The sequence below is a fragment of the Sphaeramia orbicularis genome, chromosome 19 (genome assembly GCF_902148855.1).
Source record: "Sphaeramia orbicularis chromosome 19, fSphaOr1.1, whole genome shotgun sequence".
NCBI lineage: Eukaryota > Metazoa > Chordata > Actinopteri > Kurtiformes > Apogonidae > Sphaeramia > Sphaeramia orbicularis.
In genome coordinates, this window is record NC_043975.1 from 7,221,735 (window position 1) to 7,241,935 (window position 20,201).

Consider the following 20,201-nt stretch of genomic DNA (forward strand, 5'->3'; position numbering starts at 1 on the left):
CTATTTAATTAAATTTTACATAAACACACGTTTCAAATGGGCAAACAGAATACCAAAAAAAAAAAAAAAAGGAAATATACACAAGTACAAAAACAGACAAAACAAAACGACTCAAACCAATCTGTGGGGATCATTCTGGTCGTAACACAAATATTCTGAACCTCTGGCATAAGAAAAAAGTCCCAGCAGTCCGAGTGAGGGCATTGAGAAGACGAGTGCCTTCAGTACTTTGAGCACCAGGGTCTTCAGCTCAGTGTGTTTTAGATTTAATAACAGAGGAATGAAATGAAAATATCTGAATAATTGATGTTTTTTTTGTTTTTTCCTCAGGACCATTCTGACAACCCCCTGGGCGCCGCGGTCACTCTGGCCCACGAGCTCGGACACAACTTTGGAATGAACCACGACACACCGGAGAGAGGGTGCGGCTGCAGGGTGACGGTGGATCGCGGAGGCTGCATCATGACTCCCTCCACTGGGTGAGTCACAGGCGCATGATCTCAGATGGTCAGTTTATCCTCATCAGATCAGGTTTCGACAGGATAACTCACTCCCCAGCTCCGACCGCAGAGCTCGAGATGACAAGGCTTGTATTTTACTTGATGTGTATCCGCCTCAGGACATACACAACCTTTCAACCGGTGTTTTTTTTTTTTTTTTCCCCTAGCTTTTCCAGCAATATTTCATTCAGAATTCATCCAAACGCTCATTTTAATTATTATTTATACGAGTTACATGCAACTCTGTCCTTCTGCTCCACTACATCTGTCGTTTTTATTCCACTACATTTATCCGACAGCTGTAGTTTTACACTCTTTCATTCGCTTCACTTAATGATCAAGTTTTTATTTATTGGTTAAATTTATCATCAGCTAAATTAACTCTTTAAAAATCCTCTTTCCTGCGCTGAAAACAATGGATTTCTTTTTGTGGTTCTTACACGACATTTTAACCCTTTCACGCACGAATTATGAGAACCTTAATCAAAATTTTTTCTTGAGTGTTCTTATTCCTCTTTAGACATGAAAAAACAATGCGATTGAAAATTTTCTTCTGAAAAAAAAAAAAAATAAAAATAAAAATAATAATAATAAAAATATTTTTTTAAAAATTTTAAAATACATAAAAAACTAATAATAATGCAAAAAAAAAAAATTCTCATTAACCTATTTTTCATGAAGTTGCAAAAATGTCCACTCAGCTGGACACCACACGTTTAATTTTTGACGCACAGAAATATGTGTTTACTGATAAATTGTGTGAAAACTATGGGGAGGGCTTGTGATTCTGGGGGTTTATGCTCAGGAGAGATCTACATAATGTTACCAGTTCATGTCAGAAAAGATATGTAGTGTCTTAAAACTTTAATAAAGATATGTGTTAAAAAACAAGAAGAACAAAAAAAAACAATGAAAAGAACAACAAAATCCATGAATATACAAGGGAACAGCTGTAGAAGAGCTGTCCACTGTAGTGACCACTGTGCATGAAAGGGTTAACATCACACATTTCTGGCGACCCCAGACATTCAAAATGGAGACATTTTTTTTCTAAAATTAATTTGTTTTTGATCATGTAATAGTTTGCCATACTATGTTGTAAATAAACGTTAATTGTAGAGGACATTTAGTCTATATAATGTATATTATTCTGGATGGAGGCAGTAAATCCAGGTGTAGATTACTGCGCAAAGTGAGAATTTGATTTTCCTTGGTCAGGATATGTCCAGTCAGTCCAGCTGTGATTTACAAGGCTGACAATTAATACTGAACAAACAAGAACTCAAACTATGAATTATGAAAGAGCTGCAGCATCTGAAACTGACCACAATGAACATGTGACAGATAAACAGAACCACAGTGCTGCAGTTTCACTGTTTGGCATGTCTTTTATATATTGTGATTGTCTCTCTCTCTCAGCTCACTATATATTTTTTTTTGTAAGTTTTTTTGATTGTTTGTTTTAATTTTTATCAATTACGAGAAATTTCAGGCAACCCCATTTGAATTCCAGGCAACCCCACGTGGGGTCCTGACAGCAAGGTTGAAAAACACTGCTCTAGTGCTTTGAGTTTGGATTCAAAAGTGTTCAAAAAGATCAATTCAGTCAATTTCCAGTCTTTTAGCAACACATTCCATGTGTTAGGAGCAGAATAGACAAATATCCTTTTACCCACCCTTATGAAACAAAAATATATGGCAATATATTGAACAATATAATGCATTATATTAAAAAATACATTTCCATATATGGGAAAGTAGTGCATATATTTTCCAATATACTGCAATATATGCTTTAATCATATATTGATACATATAAAACATATATTGCAATGAAGACAAAAACTGCCCTATATTTTTACATATAGTTTTATTGAAACTCAGTTTCTTTCCATTGACTCAAGTTTACATAAAGCAGATATTTATCAACACTTACATTACGTGGTATGCATAGTCAGATATTTCATGAAAATATGCATTGTGATATACATGAAAAAAGTGTTAACTGAAAAAAGATGCCTTCTTAGTCATTTTGGCAACATAGGATGAAAAAGATGTACATATATATACATGCATATTTTTTGAAGTGTATTACTAAATATATAATTACATATATTTAGTAATACACTAGACAATATATGTATGTATATATGCATACATACATACATACATTACATACATTATGAAGTGTATTACTAAATATATAATGACATATATTTACATATATAAGTAAATATATTGTCATATATGTTTCAATATATGGAAAGCGGCAATTCCTTATGTATTTTTCAATATATTGTAATATAATACAAAATATATTGACACAATATATTATTCTGTATATTTTAAATATAAATATATATTATACAGTAATATATTTTTCAGTCAGTAATATATTGACAGTCAATATATAGAGAAATATATTTTCTTTGCATAAGGGCAGTTCTGTAGATATTGGGTGTTTGGGTGTTGTAGTCTAAATAACATTGAATTAGACTGAACTGAATTGATTAGAATTGACTCTTGTTGCATTGTTTAACCAGGGAAAGGAATTCATTTCATATTATTGTCACGTCTTATACAGTGACAATTGGCGACCCAATAAAAACAGCCTATTTTCGGTCCTAATCCTCGGTTTGGGAAAAGCAGCTGTAAATTAAACTGCACAACAGTATACAGTTCTTCAAATGAGCTCAGAATGAAACCTCTAAAGCAGTATAACACAATATAGACATGAAGGCGGCAATAAAATACACCCAAAACATCACATATAGTGGGGATATTTTGCTGCAAAATATCTTTAATTACATTTTGCTGATAATACTAAGTTGTGAATGCATAACCTTCACTTATAGTCGACTTTTTTTTATCTGAATCCGTCTTCTACTATTGATCTCAACCTCAAAGCATCATTGACTTTAGCTTTAACTCGCTCTCTTCTTACAAATCAAGAGTCTCCACATAAAGCGTAGTCGCTCTTCTTTACGCTCTCCATTTCTAATTTATCAGAGCAGAAAGCAAATATTGGTGTTTACGGCCGAATCGGCAGCTGTGCCGATACCTCAAGGCAATCTGAGTCATTCTGTATGGGAAACCAATTGTTCAGTGGTAGAACATGGGCAACACAGTGCAGTTTTAATTAACCCTAATCCGCTGTTGATCTGCGGGAGGCTAAATGAAATGGTGGCCCTTTTGCAGAACCATGTGTCGCACAAGTGGAACACAACACATCGCACATTTATTGTCTTGACAACTTTTTATATGAAAAATTATGATTTAACCCTTTATAGGTCACTCATATATACTCTGAAAGTCAACATTTCAGGGTTCAATTCAATCAATGGTCCCCACATGACCCCCTCGGAAAATTCTGAAAAACATCACACTTGTTCACCTACCAGATAAACAAACACATCCAAAATTTTAATGTCATATCTGTAATAGTTTAGGAGATACAGCCCTTTGAAAATTGTTTTGGTTTTTTTTTTTTAATTCTGCAAATTTGCTTTTCGGCCAGCTTTGAGGAGCTATATCTCCTTAGGTATTCAAGCCACACTGCTGAAACTTACTGTTTGGGGTGAAATCCTCCTGAAAAGACCATATTTGGCATCAAAATAATTGTAGGTGCCTTCATGTTTGGTCCATGAGGCCTTGAAATCAGGCAAAAAGGCTAATTCTTCCAAATGTCCTCTCTCTTCAGGCTTGCACTGTGCCAGAATGGATGAATGTAGAGACTGAATTTTTTTTTTGCATGGATTCTTATGGTCAAGATGCAACAATGTACTGCAAAAAGATTACATTTACATGAAAAGTGTTGCTGTGAGGCAATGAATAAAATGGGTCGATTTCAATTTTTCACAAAAATACTCTTTATTTGAGCACCCAAATTACCATGTGGCCAGTTAATGAAAATTTTGAAATGTTTTACCATGTCTTCATATATGTTTCAAGATGTGCACAAAATTTTAGCTTTGGGATAGAACTGGTTCTATTTTTAATGTTTTTTTTTACTGCATGACTATATTTTCTTCAAATTGTATGCAAACGTAGGTGTAAATGGTATTTTTAACAGTATAATGGCATTGATTATTGCACAAGTTATGATAATACTGGAGATATTTGAACTAGGGTGTGGAACTGCATGATGGTTCAGATAGAATAATTATACTGGGTTACAAAAAAAGGTTTTTTGCAAGTTGTCTAGGTTTTTTCAACTGAATTCAGACCATTTTGCACCACTAAATCCAAAAATGAAAATTTTTCTCAATCAGGTCAGGTTTTTTTTGCTAATTTGATTTGGAAAAATTTGATCTTCTCACAAAATATAATAATTAATACCAAAATAAGATTGGTAAGCACACTTTATGAAACTTGTGGCTTGATTCCTGTTAGGTACAATGGTGTATTCAGCGCAGATGTAGCAGAATATGTCAGGCTCATTTTTGCAAGATCTTCTAGTTGAAGCCATTTCATTCACCTGTAATATTAAAAAAAACATTAATCATAAATTGGCAAAAGTAAAATCTTCAGAACTCGTTTATTGCAAGAAATATGAAAGAATTTTGTATCATATGATGTGAAAATGCCCATAAATGTAAGCAAAAATGTTAAAAAGCCAATATGTAGCATAGTTCAGAAAGTTGACCTGATTGAGCAAAATTAATGTGATTTTTGGATTCAGCACACCAAAATTATCCTAAAGCAGCTCAAAAAACTTAAATTCAAGTCACACATTTCATAAAGTGTGCTTTACCAATGTTATTTTGGTATTAATTATTATATTTTGAGAATAATAATAATAATAATAATAATAATAATAATAATAATAATAATAATAATAATAATAATAATAAACTTTATTTGTATAGCACCTTTCATACAGAAATTGTAGCCCAAAGTGCTTCACATTGATTGAAAAAAATACAATATTGAAATACATTTAGATTTGATTAGAAATACAATAAAATAAAAATAAATATAAAAACAGCGCACATTAAAATATTTGAATATACATAGAATTTTTGAAGTGCAAGAAATAAGATGAAATTTCAAATACAATAAAATAAAAAATAAAAAAAGAAATACAATAAAATAAAATAAAAATAAAAAAAACGCACATTCCTGGTTCCTGAATTGTGACCCCATTTTTATCTCCTTTCAAAGGCTAATGAGAATAAAAATGTTTTTAATTTGGTTTTAAATATATTCAGTGAACTGGCTTCTCTAATGTCTTTTGGAATTGTATTCCATCATTTTGGTGCATAGTTAGTAAAGGCTGCGTCCCCCATTTTCCTTGTAATATTTCTGGGAGTCGCTAGTAACCCTGCGTTTGATGACCTCAGTGTTCTAGTTTGTACATAATTGATCAGTGAGTTTGCAATGTAACTTGGTCCGGTTCCATTTAGAGCTTTATACGTGAGGAGTAGTACAGTCTACTCTCGTTATACCGCCAACTTCCGTTCACGGCCAAATTGGCGGTATAGCGAAAATGGCGTTACAACGGGTTGCGTCCATAATGTGCATGTCTTTACTATATGATGTCTATGCTGCCTCCGTTAACCCGTTCTAATTGCGTTTCTAAATAAATCTTGATTCTGTTATGTTGTAAGGCAGGGATCGGCAACCTTTAACACTCAAAGAGCCATTTTGACCCGGTTTCCACGGAAAAGACAACACTGGGAGCCTCACCTCGGGAGGTGCCACAGTGGCGCACCTCGGAGGTGCCGCGCCGCGCCGCTGGCGGTATAACGGTCGGGAAATCAATGGTATAAGTGTTGTTTGTGCATGGAACTGGGCTGGCGGATGGCGATGAGCGGAAATGGCGGTATAACGGCGGGCGGTTTAACGAGAGTAGACTGTATCTTAAAATCAGTTCTGTAGGTTACCGGTAGCCAGTGCAGGGAAACCAACACTGGAGTAATGTGCTCTCTCTTCTTGGTTTTGGTTAATAACCTAGCTGCAGAGTTCTGAATCAGCTGAAGTCTGTCTGTGCTGCTTTTTGGGAGACCTGTAAGGAGTCCATTACAGTAGTCCAGTCTGCTGGAGATAAAAGCATGGACCAGTTTTTCAGCATCCTTTCGAGAAGATCAAATTCTTCAAAATAAAATTAGCAAAAAAACCTGACCTGATTGACAAAAACAGATGTAATTTTTGGATTTAGCGGTGCAAAAATGGTCCTAATTCAGTTGAAAAAACCTAGACAACTTGCAAAAAACATTTTTTTGTAACCCAGTGTAAGGAATCGGATCGACAAGCAAAATCGATAATGGAATCGGAATCGGTAAATTCTTAACTCTTCCTATCCCTACCCATTAGTGCCAAAAAAATAAAATAAAATCCACCAGTAATTTCCGTGTATTGATAGGATTAGTAGATGAACAGGTATTAATCATTTTAGATCAGTAGATGTTTTGGTGGGTGGTGGATATTTGGGTCTTCATGGGTTCTGAGAAATATCCCTACCACATCTGTGCATTACAGTTTTACAGTAACCAGGTCACTGTTTTAGGAGACACGCTTTATAAATGTAGTTTTTCAAAGCTTTAAGCACCGTAGTTGTAATCTCACAGGGGAAAGAACTGTCTGAACTGCTTGAAATGCAATTGAAAAACAGCATGTGTTGGTAGAATTTGGATGAAGCGGTAGGCCCTTTAACGGCCTACCGCTCCGACCCGCCATGTCTGACATCTTGTAGTAAATCCAGCGGAGTGACAAGGATGTTCGGGGTGGAAATGTTGAACTGAGCCAAGCTTCTAGAGGTCTGTGGGAGCTTCGGACTGGTGTTTATACTGGAAACATCCCCGTCTATTTGACTTGGACCGGACCCATAAAAAGCTGGGTAACCGTATTCCTGATTATAGGCTCGTAAAACAACACCGCAGTAAGATGCAGATTAATATTTAACACTGATTGGGGGCATCCCTGGTCACGGGCCTGTCCAAAAAAAGGCAACTTGCAGGGGAATAAATAGCCCCGAATGTCTGTTGAAGTAGAAGTAAAGTGCTTTTTTTCCTCTCCATCTGTTTCTTAGTGGCCTTCTATTTTTTTTCTCATTCACAGCCAGTTAGAGTTAGAGCTATTCTTTGACATGCATGCATCTTTAATGTTGGAAAATCTCTCTGCAGCTCCAAATAAATACTTAACCACTTCTGAAAACTGCCTATTATAGGTTTTTTTTTTTTTTCTGTACAACTTATCACCTCTACCTTAAGATATGTGAATCAGAAGTCATTCTTTGCAGCAAGGAATGATGGGAAAATGTAGCAACCATAACCCTGTGAGAAAAAAGACTAAAAAATACAGTCCCCCCCCCCCCCATTCTGGATGACAAAAGAAAGAAATGATCTCGTCCAGGGCTCTTCAACTCTATTTTCCAATGGACCCCTGTATTATTATTCTAATGTTGGATGTACAATTGACACATATCACCATCACAACTGTTAACCTGTTGTGTTCAATTTGAACATAACACACACCATCACAGTCACAGAAACTGCTGGTACAAGTAAGAAATATAAACATAATATTTATAACCAGTTATGACCATTAATATTGTTTTCTTCTCTGACCAATTAAAAAACGCACATTTTTATACTAAAGTCCAAAAACTAAAAGTGTACACAGGCAGCTTTCTGTGCGAAAAATGGTGTAAAGAGTTGCAAAATGGTCGTAAAGTGTTGTAAAATGGTGTAAAGTGTCAAAAATAGTGTTGCAAAAAGGTGCAGTGTTGCAAAATGGTGTGAAGTGTTGCAAAATGGGCATAAAGTTCGCAAATAAGCGTAAAGTGTCACAAATAGGTGTAAAGTGTTGCAAAATGGCATGAAGTGTCGCAAAAAGGCGTAATGTGTCATAAAATGGCATGAAGTGTTGCAAAATGTTGTAAAGTGTCCCAAAATGGGCATAAAGTATCGCAAATAGGCGTAAAGTGTCACAAATAGATATAAAGTGTCGCAAAATGGGCATAAAGTGTCACGAATAGGTATAAAGTGTCACGAATAGGCGCAGTGTTGCAAAATGGTGTAAAGTGTCAAAAATAGTTGTAAAGTGTTGCAAAAAGGTGCAGTGTTGCAAAATGGTGTAAAGTGTTGCAAAATGGGCATAAAATTCGCAAATAGGCGTAAAGTGTCACGAATAGGTGTAAAGTGTTGCAAAATGGCATGAAGTGTCGCAAAAAGGCGTAATGTGTCATAAAATGGCATGACGTGTTTCAAAATGTTGTAAAGTGTCCCAAAATGGGCATAAAGTATCGCAAATAGGCGTAAAGTGTCACAAATAGATATAAAGTGTCGCAAAATGGGCATAAAGTGTCACGAATAGGCATAAAGTGTCACGAATAGGCGCAGTGTTGCAAAATGGTGTAAAGTGTCGCAAAATGGACGTAAAGTGTTGTTAAATGGTGTAAAGTGTCGCAAATAGGTGTAATGCGTCACAAAATGGGATAAAGTGTCGCAAATAGTCATAAAATGTCACAAATAGGCGTAACGTTGCAAAATGGCGTAAAGTGTCAAAAAGATCAAGTGTTGCAAATAGGTGTAAAATGTCACAAAATGGCATAAAGTGTCGCTAATAGGCCTACAGTGTCACAAAATAACATAAAGTGTCGCAAAATGGTATAAAGTGTTGCAAACAGGCGTAAAGTGTCACAAATTGGCATAAAGTGTCGTTAATAGGCATAAAGTGTCCCAAAATGTCATAAAGTGTCGCAAATAGACCTACAGCATCGCAAAATGGTGTAATGTGTCGTAAAACAGCGTAAAGTGTCGTAGATTGGTGCAAAATGTCGCAAATAGGTGTAAAGTGTCAAAAAATGGCATGAAGTGTCATAAAATGGCATAAAGTGTCAAAAATAGGCGGAAAGTGTTGCAGATAGGTGCAGTGTTTCAAAATGGTGTGAACTGTTGTAAAATGGCGTAAAGTGTTGGAAAATCGTGTAGTGTCACAAATAGGCATAAAGTGACGCAAAATGGGCATAAAGTTCACAAATAGGTGTAAAGTGTCACAAATAGGTGTAAAGTGTTGCAAAATGGCATGAAGTGTCGCAAATAGGCGTAGTGTGTCACAAAATGGCATGAAGTGTTGCAAATAGGCATAAAGTGTCACAAAATGGAGTTAAGTGTCGCAAATAGGCGTTAAGTGTCGCAAAATGCTGTTAAGTGTTGCAAAATGGCGTTAAGTGTTGCAGATAGGTGTACTGTATGACAAAATGGCATAAAGTGTCGCAAAATGGCATAAAGTGTCACAAATAGGCGTTAAGTGTCGCAAAATGGCGGTAAGTGTTGCAAATAGGCGTAATGTATGACAAAATGGCATAAAGTGTCGCAAATAGGTGTAAAGTGTCACAAAATGGCACAAAGAGTTGCAAATAGGTGTAAAGTGTCACAAAATGGCATAAAGTGTAGCAAAATGGTGTAAAGTGTCCCAAAATGTCATAAAGTGTCGCAAATAGGCCTACAGTGTCGCAAAATGGTGTAACGTCATAAAGCAGCGTAAAGTGTCGTAGATTGGTGCAAAGTGTCGCAAATAGGTGTAAAGTGTCAAAAAATGGCATGAAGTGTTGTAAAATAGCATGAAGTGTTGCAAATAGGCGTAAAGTGTTGCAAAAGGATGTATGTACTGTTTAGCCTCTGTTAAAGTGTTTATTTACTATTTGTGGGTAGAGGGGCTGCGGGCCGGTCCAGTTTGATTGATGGTCCGGTTCTGGGCCACGGGCCGCCTGTTGAATCCCCCTGATCTAGTCCTTGGCTTTACAAGAACTCCCTCTCCACCTCCGTAGTGCTCCATATCAGTCGGCTGTTCAACCCAGGATGAAAGAAGTGTCATATTTAAATAAGGACGTCTGGGAACTCCATTCCCTCATTCTTCTTCTTCCTCTAGAACACTTATTCTGAGCCCGAGGCTGCACTACATCTCCCATGAGTCCAGCTCGGGCCCTGGTCGTTTTAAAGGCCATGTGACCACCCACACTGTTCCGTGAAGTCAGCTGCATGTTGTTCATCACCCTGCAGCTACATGTGCATATATTTGTTTATTACAGCATGGAGGGTGATGTTTTTCCAGGCTGGCGATGGGGTCTTTTTAACCCTCAAAGATCTCGACAGCCGCCAGCAACAAAAAGCATGGACTGATATAGAATTATTTATGGCTTTTCAACCACTCGTCCTATCAATACATGTAAATAATGCAGGTAAAATGCAGTTTCTCAGTTTTGCAGTGTCATCAGATATGCCCCATTTGGACGTTCAGAGGCTCTCTAGTGAATTTACAAACTGAGGCTGGTTTTTATGTTCAGTTAATGATACGTTTTGCTGAAAATCCCTTTTTCTTCAGTTTTCTCTGTTTTGATATAATAACCTTTGAATTCACTCTGAGCTTTTCGGAAGATGTGCATGAAAAGTAAATGACGTATTTGATTTTCGCTGAGAAATGCGAAGTCCAGATGAAAATAGTGTCATGCATGGCGATAAATCATTTACGAACGATTTAACCCTTTCATGTGCACTGGTCACTGCAGTGGACAGCTATTCTACAGCTGTTTTCTTATATATTCATGGATGATTTTTTTTAAAAATACATATCTTTATTAAAGTTTTAACACATTCCATATCTTTTCTGACGTGAACTGGTAACATTGTGTAGATCTCCCCTGAGTATAAACCCCCCAGAATCACATTAATTAATTAAATGCATGTTTTGCTTCAAAAATTAAATGCATGATCTCTGGCTGAGTGGACATTTTTGTAACTCCTTTAAAAAACAAAAACAAAAAAAAAACTTAATTTAATCGCGTTGTTTTTTTCATGCCTAAAGAGGAACAAAAACATTCAGGAAATATTGACAAAGGTTCCATAATTGAAGCATGAAAGGGTTAAATATTTTATATTGGTACATGATTTTGGTCGCCAATGTTTTGTTTTTTTTTTTCGAATTTTTATTCAGAACAGTCACATAACATATTACACAGCACATCATTGGAATAAAGTACACTGTTCTCTTATTTATTTATTTATTTTTTAAAAAAGAATAAAAAGAGTGTCAATATTGCTCACTGAAAGGAAAAAAAAGTAATTTGTGAATCTTTGTTACATGAATAATGTGTGAAACATAACAAAAGAGTGACTTGTGAAGATGGTCATCCTACTTTTGAGAACAATAATATAAATAGTAATAAAGATTATATACGCAAACAAACATATTTACATTTACCTGACAGTGTATGTTTTTAAAAAATATAGGAGTAATTATTCCATAGCACAGATCTCATTCACAATAACAGTATTATAGTTGTTTTGTGTTCTTTTTACAGCTGCATCAGTGCGTATGTTGTATTTCGATGTTTGTATGTAGATGTTTATGGGTGAGCTCATACTGTTGGCTACTTAAGTCTACAGCTGCCTTCCCCAAACTTCGTGGTCAGGTTCCAAAGTGGGTCATGCAAAGAAAAGAAATCAGTCATCCTAACAGAAGTTTCCCCTGGGTTCTTCCGATTGGGTGCTTGTCTGTTTATTGTCACCCTTTTTCCCACAAATTTATAGTAGAATTTTCAATGTGGATCCAAAATGGGACACGTAGCTGTTTTTTTTATTAGGTCACCAATTGTCAGAGTAAATTAAATGACATGTGAATTCATGTCTAGTTAAAATAGAAGCATTCTCCGGAAGAGGCTACAAATGTTGCCCTCAGCAGCAAAGGCATGTGAAATGTAGGAGAGACACTCCATGTGTAAAAGACGCAAAAAGCACATGGAAATTATATAACAGATGTGAGATGAAAATGACACATAAGACATAAGAAGATGAGAAAAGCACAAAAAACACGACATGAAAGTGACTGAAAGACGTAAATGACACAGGACGATGAAAACTGCATAAAAATTAGACTTAGACACAGTATTTTGGCAGAGGAACGTCTTACTGTCTGATTAACGTTCTGACATCCGAGTTAAATGTATTTAATTCAACTTAATATGATGGTGGAGTCAGTAAATAACAGGAGATACTCATGACATTTATACGACGGAGTATTAGGGCCACATAAGGAAAAAAAAAGCTTGTCAGTATGAGAATAAAGTCGTTATTTAACGAGAATAAAGTCGTAGTTTTTAAAAAGTTGTTATTTAATGAGAATAAAGTCGTTATTTCATGAGAATAAAGTCGCAGTTTTTAAAACGTTGTTATTTAATGAGAATAAAGTCGTAGTTTTTAAAAAGGCATTATTTAATGAGAATAAAGTCATTATTTAAGAAGAATAAAGTCATTATTTAAGAAGAATAAAGTCATTATTTAATGAAAATAAAGTCATTAATTAACGAGGATAAAGTCATTATTTAATGAGAATAAAGTCGTTACTTACCGGGATTTACCGGTCAATCTACGTTCCTGCCCTCACCTATGGTCATGAGCTTTGGGTCAGGACCGAAAGGACAAGATCCCGGATACAAGCGGTCCAAATGAGTTTCCTCCGCAGGGTGGCTGGGCGCACCCTTAGAGATAGGGTGAGGAGCTCAGTCAGCAGGGAGGAGCTCGGAGTAGAGCCGCTGCTCCTCCACATCCAGAGGGGCCAGCTGAGGTGGCTCGGGCATCTGTTTCGGATGCCTCCTGGACGCCTCCCTGGGGAGGTGTTCCGGGCATGTCCCACCGGGAGGAGACCTCGGGGAAGACCCAGGACACGTTGGAGAGACTATGTCTGTGGGCTGGCCTGGGAACGCCTCGGGGTCCCCCCGGAAGAGCTGGAGGAGGAGTCTAGGGAGAGGGAAGTCTGGGCGTCCCTGCTGAGACTGTTACCCCCGCGACCCGGCCTTGGATAAGCGGTGGATAACGGATGGATGGAAAGTCATTATTTAATGAGAATAAAGTCGTAGTTTTTAAAAAGTCATTATTTAATGAGAATAAAGTCATTTAACGAAAATAAAGTCATTAATTAACGAGAATAAAGTCATTATTTAATGAGAATAAAGTCGTTATTTCACGAGAATAAAGTCATTATTTAACGAGAATAAAGTTGTTATTTAATGAGAATCAAGTTGTAGTTTTTAAAAAGTCGTTATTTAATGAGAATAAAGTGGTTATTTCAAGAGAATAAAGTCATTATTTAATGAGAACAAAGTCGTACTTTTATGAGATTAAACTCGTAATATTTTGAAAATTCGACAGTTTCCGGTTTTACAGCGAAGGCATCAAGTGAAGCAGCAGCTTTCCCTTCTGTTGGACTAAAACTCAGAGTAGAATCCCCACAGTTTGTTCAGAAACACAGACCCTCTGTGTTTAGTTCTCTGGTGTTTCCACTGACAGTCCTACAGACAACCACTTCATCAGTTTCTCCTCCACAAAAGAGGAAATTTACAGTTCAGTTTGGTTCTTACAACAACCCAAACGTGTGCAAACTCTCTTCAGAGTCCTCAGACTAATGATAATGTGTTGATGGAGGACAGACTCAGTATTTGGCCTTGGTGCCGAACCCCCAAATGAAAGAAGAACTTCACAAAATGTTCCAAGTTCTACATTAGTCGATGAGTAGGTACAACTTCTCATATTATGACTTTATTCTCGAAATATAACGACTTTATTATCGTTAAATAGCAACTTTATTCTCGTTAAATAACAACTTTATTATCGTAGTGACAAGTGTTTTTTTTTTTTCTTATGTGGCCCTAATACGCCGTCATACATTTACAGACACAAACAGACTTTTTTTTTTTTTTAATACAGCGAGAGGCTTTTCTGCATTAAATGATCTAAAAACACTGGGTGCCACATTATGCATTTGTTGAATGGTGTTCTTACATTATATCAAATGTTTCCAATAAAGATCAGATTTAGTCTAAATCTTATTTAACATAACATCCTGTTTCATTTGGCATCGAATCCCCTTCACTATTGTTTAGGCTTAACCTTACTTATGGTGATTCTGTTAGCGTAATATGACATAATGCGAATATGCATCACTAAACGGATAAAATACATTACAATGCAGTGTATTACATGCCTGAGTCATATCAGATGGATTTTTATTGGCAGTGTTTGGGAAAACAACAGCTCCCATGATCCCACTCTACTTCATAATGTCATCTACTATTACATCTTTTCTAATTGTTTTGAATGAGAGATCCCTTGCAGCACAAAATTACACACTGTGTTTGCAGAACTTGTTTAGCTTAAAGAAAGGGAGAATTTTCTTAACTTATGAAGGAGTAATTCATCACAAATGTTCAATATCGACATATTTGTTTTTCACTAGACAGGAAGAGGATGAAAAATTTGAAAAATTTTTGAAAAATTTATTTGAATACGACAAAGATACGACGAAACTGAAACTAATACTAAAACTAAACTAAAACTAAGCATTTAGAAAAAATGAAAACAAATAAAAACTAGCAAACCTGCTCTAAAAACTAATTAAAACATTACTGAATTAGAGAAAAAAAAGTCAAAACTAAATGAAACTAAACTATAATGAAAAATCCCAAACTATAATAACCTTGGTGCAAACGTTCCATTTCACCTCTCAAAAATGCGATCTTGATAAAACAAAATGGACTCCCTTTGCGTGAGTTGCAGTGAGGAAAAAATACATTATTTGACTTTGAGATCTAGTGTAGTAAATTCCAAACCGGGGTAAAAGTGCGCAGTTACTTTTCACTGCAGCTTTGAAAGAATGAATGCGCTGATTAAGTCTCTCCGACACCTAATCAATGAACGATAGCGGGTCTTTTTTTTTTTGTGTCGCTCCGAGTCGTCTTTAATTGGTCTTTAATCAGAGCGTAGGAATGTCTCCGTTGATGCTTCTATGCACCAACTGATCCCCATCAAGCACTCCTGACCTTGCTTTCTCTCCAGGAATAGACAGGAGGAGATAATGAGATCCAGTTCATGATTATTATGCTTGGGTGGGGGGTGGCGGTGGGGGTGGGGGTCGATGTGGGAGGGGTGGGGGGCGCAGGGCAGTAAAATTGCAAGTTGTCCCTTTGCCAGCTGCACATATGCACCGAGGAAAGCTTGTTTCCTGCTCACATTGGTCACGGCCAATTGTCACATCCTCCATCTCTATCTTTCTATCCCCCCACCATTTCATCTAAATGAGAACAGGCTGGTGTATCTCATCTTTGGAGATTGTATCTCCTTGGATGCAGGGAAACACAGCGAGTAATCCACTGCTGGCTACTCCAAGGACACACAACAACACATACAGATGTCAGAGAAACGCAATTTTTTTACTTGGTTGTTCAGAATCAGTGGTTCACGTTTAGTTTAGTTTAGTTTAGTTTAGTGGTATTTTCATTGTGGTTTTGCATATGTGTAATTATTTGCATATGTCTTATTAACCCTTTCATGCATAGTGGTCACTACAGTGGACAGTTATTCAAAACCGTTGTATATTTCTGGGTTTTGTTGTTTTAGTTCCATATCAGCCAACACAGTGGACGCGTATGCACCATCTCATACACTGCAATTCAGACCATTACTGTAACTTTGCTGTTCTTGATAAACCTGATCTGCACTAACATGTTTGAGTGTGAATCAATTGCTAATTGTTTTCAGACTGTAATTAAGAGCTGTTTTTTAAAACAAAAAGTTGGGTTATTTTTGCATATTATCGGAGTAAAAACTAGTATTTTAGTATGTTAAAATGTGAGCCGACATCAGATCAGCAGCATTAAAAATATTTTTACGTTATACTTTTCACACAATATGTAAATGCATGTTTCTTTGCTTCAAATATTAAACACATGGGACGTTTTTGTAACTCCATGAAAAATAGGTTTATAAAAAAAATTTCAATGACATTGTTTTTAGCATGCCTAAGAGGAATAAAAACACTCAGGAAAAAAATCTGAATTAAGCTTCTTATAATTCATGCATGAAAGGGTTAATGTTGGACTATGTCTTTTGCGTATGGCTGTACATATTTCTACATTATCTGATATTAACCCTTTCATGCATGAATTATGAGAACCTTAGTCAAAATTTTTTCTTGAGTGTTTTTATTCCTCCTTGGGCATGAAAAAAACAATGCAATTGAGTTTTTTTTTTTTTTTTTTTAATTGAGTTCCAAAAATGTCTGTGCATTATATTTTTGAAGTAAAGAAACATGTTTGAATCCTAGTATCAGAAAGTGACATGAAAACAATGACATAAAAACATTTTTAATGCAGCTAATCTGATGTTTTCTCACATTTAACATATTCTAATGCTAGTTATTACTCACTTCATGGAGATAATATGCCAAAAAAAAAAAAAAAGTCTAACAATTGACAACAGATTTACGCTTAAACATGTTAGTGCAGATCAGGTTTCTCAAGAACAGCAAAGTTACAGTAATGGTCTGAATTACAGTGTTTGAGATGATGCATACGCGTCCACTGTGTTGGCTGATATGGAACTAAAACAACAAAATCCACGAATATAAAGAATATTAGAGAACAGATGGAGAATAGCTGTCCACTGGAGTGACCACTATGCATGAAAGGGTTAAAACAAAAAGTAGTTTGTTTGTTTTTTTGGGGTTTTTTGCATATTATCGGAGTAAAAACTAGTATTTTAGTATGTTAAAATGTGAGCCAACATCAGATCAGCAGCATTAAAAATATTTTTACGTTATACTTTTCACACAATATGTAAATGCATGTTTCTTTGCTTCAAATATTAAACACATGGGACGTTTTTGTAACTCCATGAAAAATAGGTTTATAAAAAAAATTTCAATGACATTGTTTTTAGCATGCCTAAGAGGAATAAAAACACTCAGGAAAAAAATCTGAATTAACTTTCTTATAATTCATGCATGAAAGGGTTAATGTTGGACTATGTCTTTTGCGTATGGCTGTACATATTTCTACATTATCTGATATTAACCCTTTCATGCATGAATTATGAGAACCTTAGTCAAAATTTTTTCTTGAGTGTTTTTATTCCTCCTTGGGCATGAAAAAAACAATGCAATTGAGTTTTTTTGTTTTTTTTTTTAACCCTTTCATGCATAGTGGTCACTACAGTGGACAATTATTCAAAACTGTTGTATATTTATGGGTTTTGTTGTTTTAGTTCCATATCAGCCAACACAGTGGACGCGTATGCATCATCTCATACACTGCAATTCAGACCATTACTGTAACTTTGCTGTTCTTGTTAAACCTGATCTGCACTAACATGTTTGAGTGTGAATCAGTTGTCAATTGTTAGACTTTTTTTTTTTTTGCATATTATCTCCATGAAGTAATAACTAGCATTGGAATATGTTAAATGTGAGAAAACATTAGATTAGCAGCATTAAAAATGTTTTTATGTCATTGTTTTCATGTCACTTTCTGATATTAGGATTTAAACATGCTTCTTTACTTCAAAAATATAATGCACGGACATTTTTGTAACTCAATTTAAAAAAAAACAACAAAAAAAACTCAATTGCATTGTTTTTTTCGTGCCCAAGGAGGAATAAAAACACTCAAGAAAAAATTTTGACTAAGGTTCTCATAATTCATGCATGAAAGGGTTAATATCAGATAATGTAGAAATATGTACAGCCATACGCAAAAGACATAGTCCAACATTAACCCTTTCATGCATGAATTATAAGAAGCTTAATTAAGATTTTTTTTTCCTGAGTGTTTTTATTCCTCTTAGGCATGCAAAAAACAATGTCATTGAAATTTTTTTATAAACCTATTTTTCATGGAGTTACAAAAACGTCCCATGTGTTTAATATTTGAAGCAAAGAAACATGCATTTACATATTGTGTGAAAAGTATAACGTAAAAACATTTTTAATGCTGCTGATCTGATGTTGGCTCACATTTTAACATACTAAAATACTAGTTTTTACTCAGATTTGTTCTTCGATTACCATTTAGTATTTACTTCGTATCTGTTTACCCGTTGGATGTATGTTTGTCCCTTGGTTGTTTATTGTAAAGCGTCTTTGAGTACTTAGAAAAGCGCTATATAAAACCAGATTCTTGCCGATACGCAGCCCTAGAAATACATATGTATACTCATTTCAACCCTGCAAAAACAACAAACCCAAAGGTGACTTTTCCACAGTACTGCATATCGCATATATACTGTATTCTTCTGTTATCTGTATTATATCCTTTATTTAAGTAGATGAAATCCACATTAAGAATCAAATCTCTGCTCAGAGTGACTTAGCCAAGGAAGCAGCTCAGATTTTAGTACAACAATAAACAAAGACAGTGCAAATAAACATCCTTCGTACGCTACAAATGAATAAGCCCAAGACCTTGTGATAATAAAATATAAAAGGATAGCGATGAAACGAGGACAAGCTCAGAAACGATGCCAGTGCTAATTTAGACGCAATCACATTTACCAACGGAATTATTTTGTTGAGCTTTTAAAACAGGCTTAAATGCCCCCAAAGTAATGAGAGGTCCTTCTGTAAGTGATTCCAGGAAGAAGGGAGCTGTTTTACAGAAAAGCAGGAGCACAGAACACAATTTTATGAATGTATGTACAACGATAAAAAGGAAACAACCAACAAAGCCAACCTAGAAAGTCTATAGACGTATATATTTTTACTGTCTAAGGCAGGGGTGTTAAACATGCGGCCCGGGGGCCAAAACCAGCCCGCCAAAGGGTCCAGTCCGGCCCTTGGGATGTTTTTGCAAAGTCAAAAATTCCACAGTCTTGAAATGAACTAGAAGCACTCGGAGAGCGCAGACCTCCGCCAAGGCTGGTCAGTGGACCCCCCCGTGGGCCCCCCCCACCCCCGATCACCACCAAAATTTAATCATTTCTTCCTTATCCCATTTCCAACAAACCCTGAAAATTTCATCCAAATCTGTCCATAACTTTTTGAGTTATGTTGCACACTAACGGACAGACAAACAGACAAACAGACAAACAAACCCTGGCAAAAACATAACCTCCTTGGTGGAGGTAACTATTTTCTAGATTCTGTTGGGTTTCTGTAAATTAGCTTAGAGTCTGGTTTTGACCAACTGTATATGTAAAGTGTCATGAGATAACTTTTGTTGTGATTTGGCGCTATATAAATAAAATTTGATTGATTGATTGATTTGATTGGTTTTCCCCTGTAAGTCGCTTTGGAAAAAAGCGTCTGCCAAATGCATAAATGTAATGTAATGTAAATATTCTGCCTGTTCCTCAGTGTTTCGTGTCTTTGTAGATCGGATCCATAACACTGGGTTACAAAAAAATATTTTTTGCAAGTTGTCTAGGTTTTTTCAACCGAATTAGGACCATTTTGCACCGCTAAATCCAAAAATGACATCTGTTTTTCTCAATCAGGTCAGTTTTTTTTTTGCTAATTTGATTTTGAAAAATTTGATCTTCTCACAAAATATAATAATTAACCCTTTCATGCACGAATTATGAGAACCTTAGTCAATATTTTTTTCTTGAGTGTTTTTGTTCCTCTTTAGGCATGAAAAAACAATGCAATCGATTTTTTTTTTTTTTTTTTTTTTTTTTTTTTTTTTTAAATGAACGTATTTTTCATGGAGTTACAAAAATGTCCACTCAGCTGGACACCATGCATTTAAGTTTTGAAGCAAAGAAACATTTATACAAAACTCATCATCAGAAAGAACATTTTTAATGCCACTAATCGCTAAATTGCTACTGTTTTCTCACATTTTATAATACTGTAATATTAATTATTACTCATTTCATTGAGATAATATCATCCTGAGACCCAGGAAATGGACAGTTTTCGCTTTTTTACATT

The 20,201-nt window shown here is 35.6% G+C and overlaps 1 protein-coding gene across 1 annotated transcript in view; it reads left to right on the plus strand.

Annotated features, from left to right (window-relative positions):
• The window catches only part of adam12a (ADAM metallopeptidase domain 12a), a 505,639-nt gene that overhangs the window by 371,613 nt on the left and 113,825 nt on the right, over positions 1–20,201 (plus strand). The window contains exon 11 of the mRNA XM_030122462.1: positions 331–479. Within this exon, the coding sequence (XP_029978322.1) occupies positions 331–479 (149 nt within the window). The remainder of the gene's footprint in view (positions 1–330; positions 480–20,201) is intronic.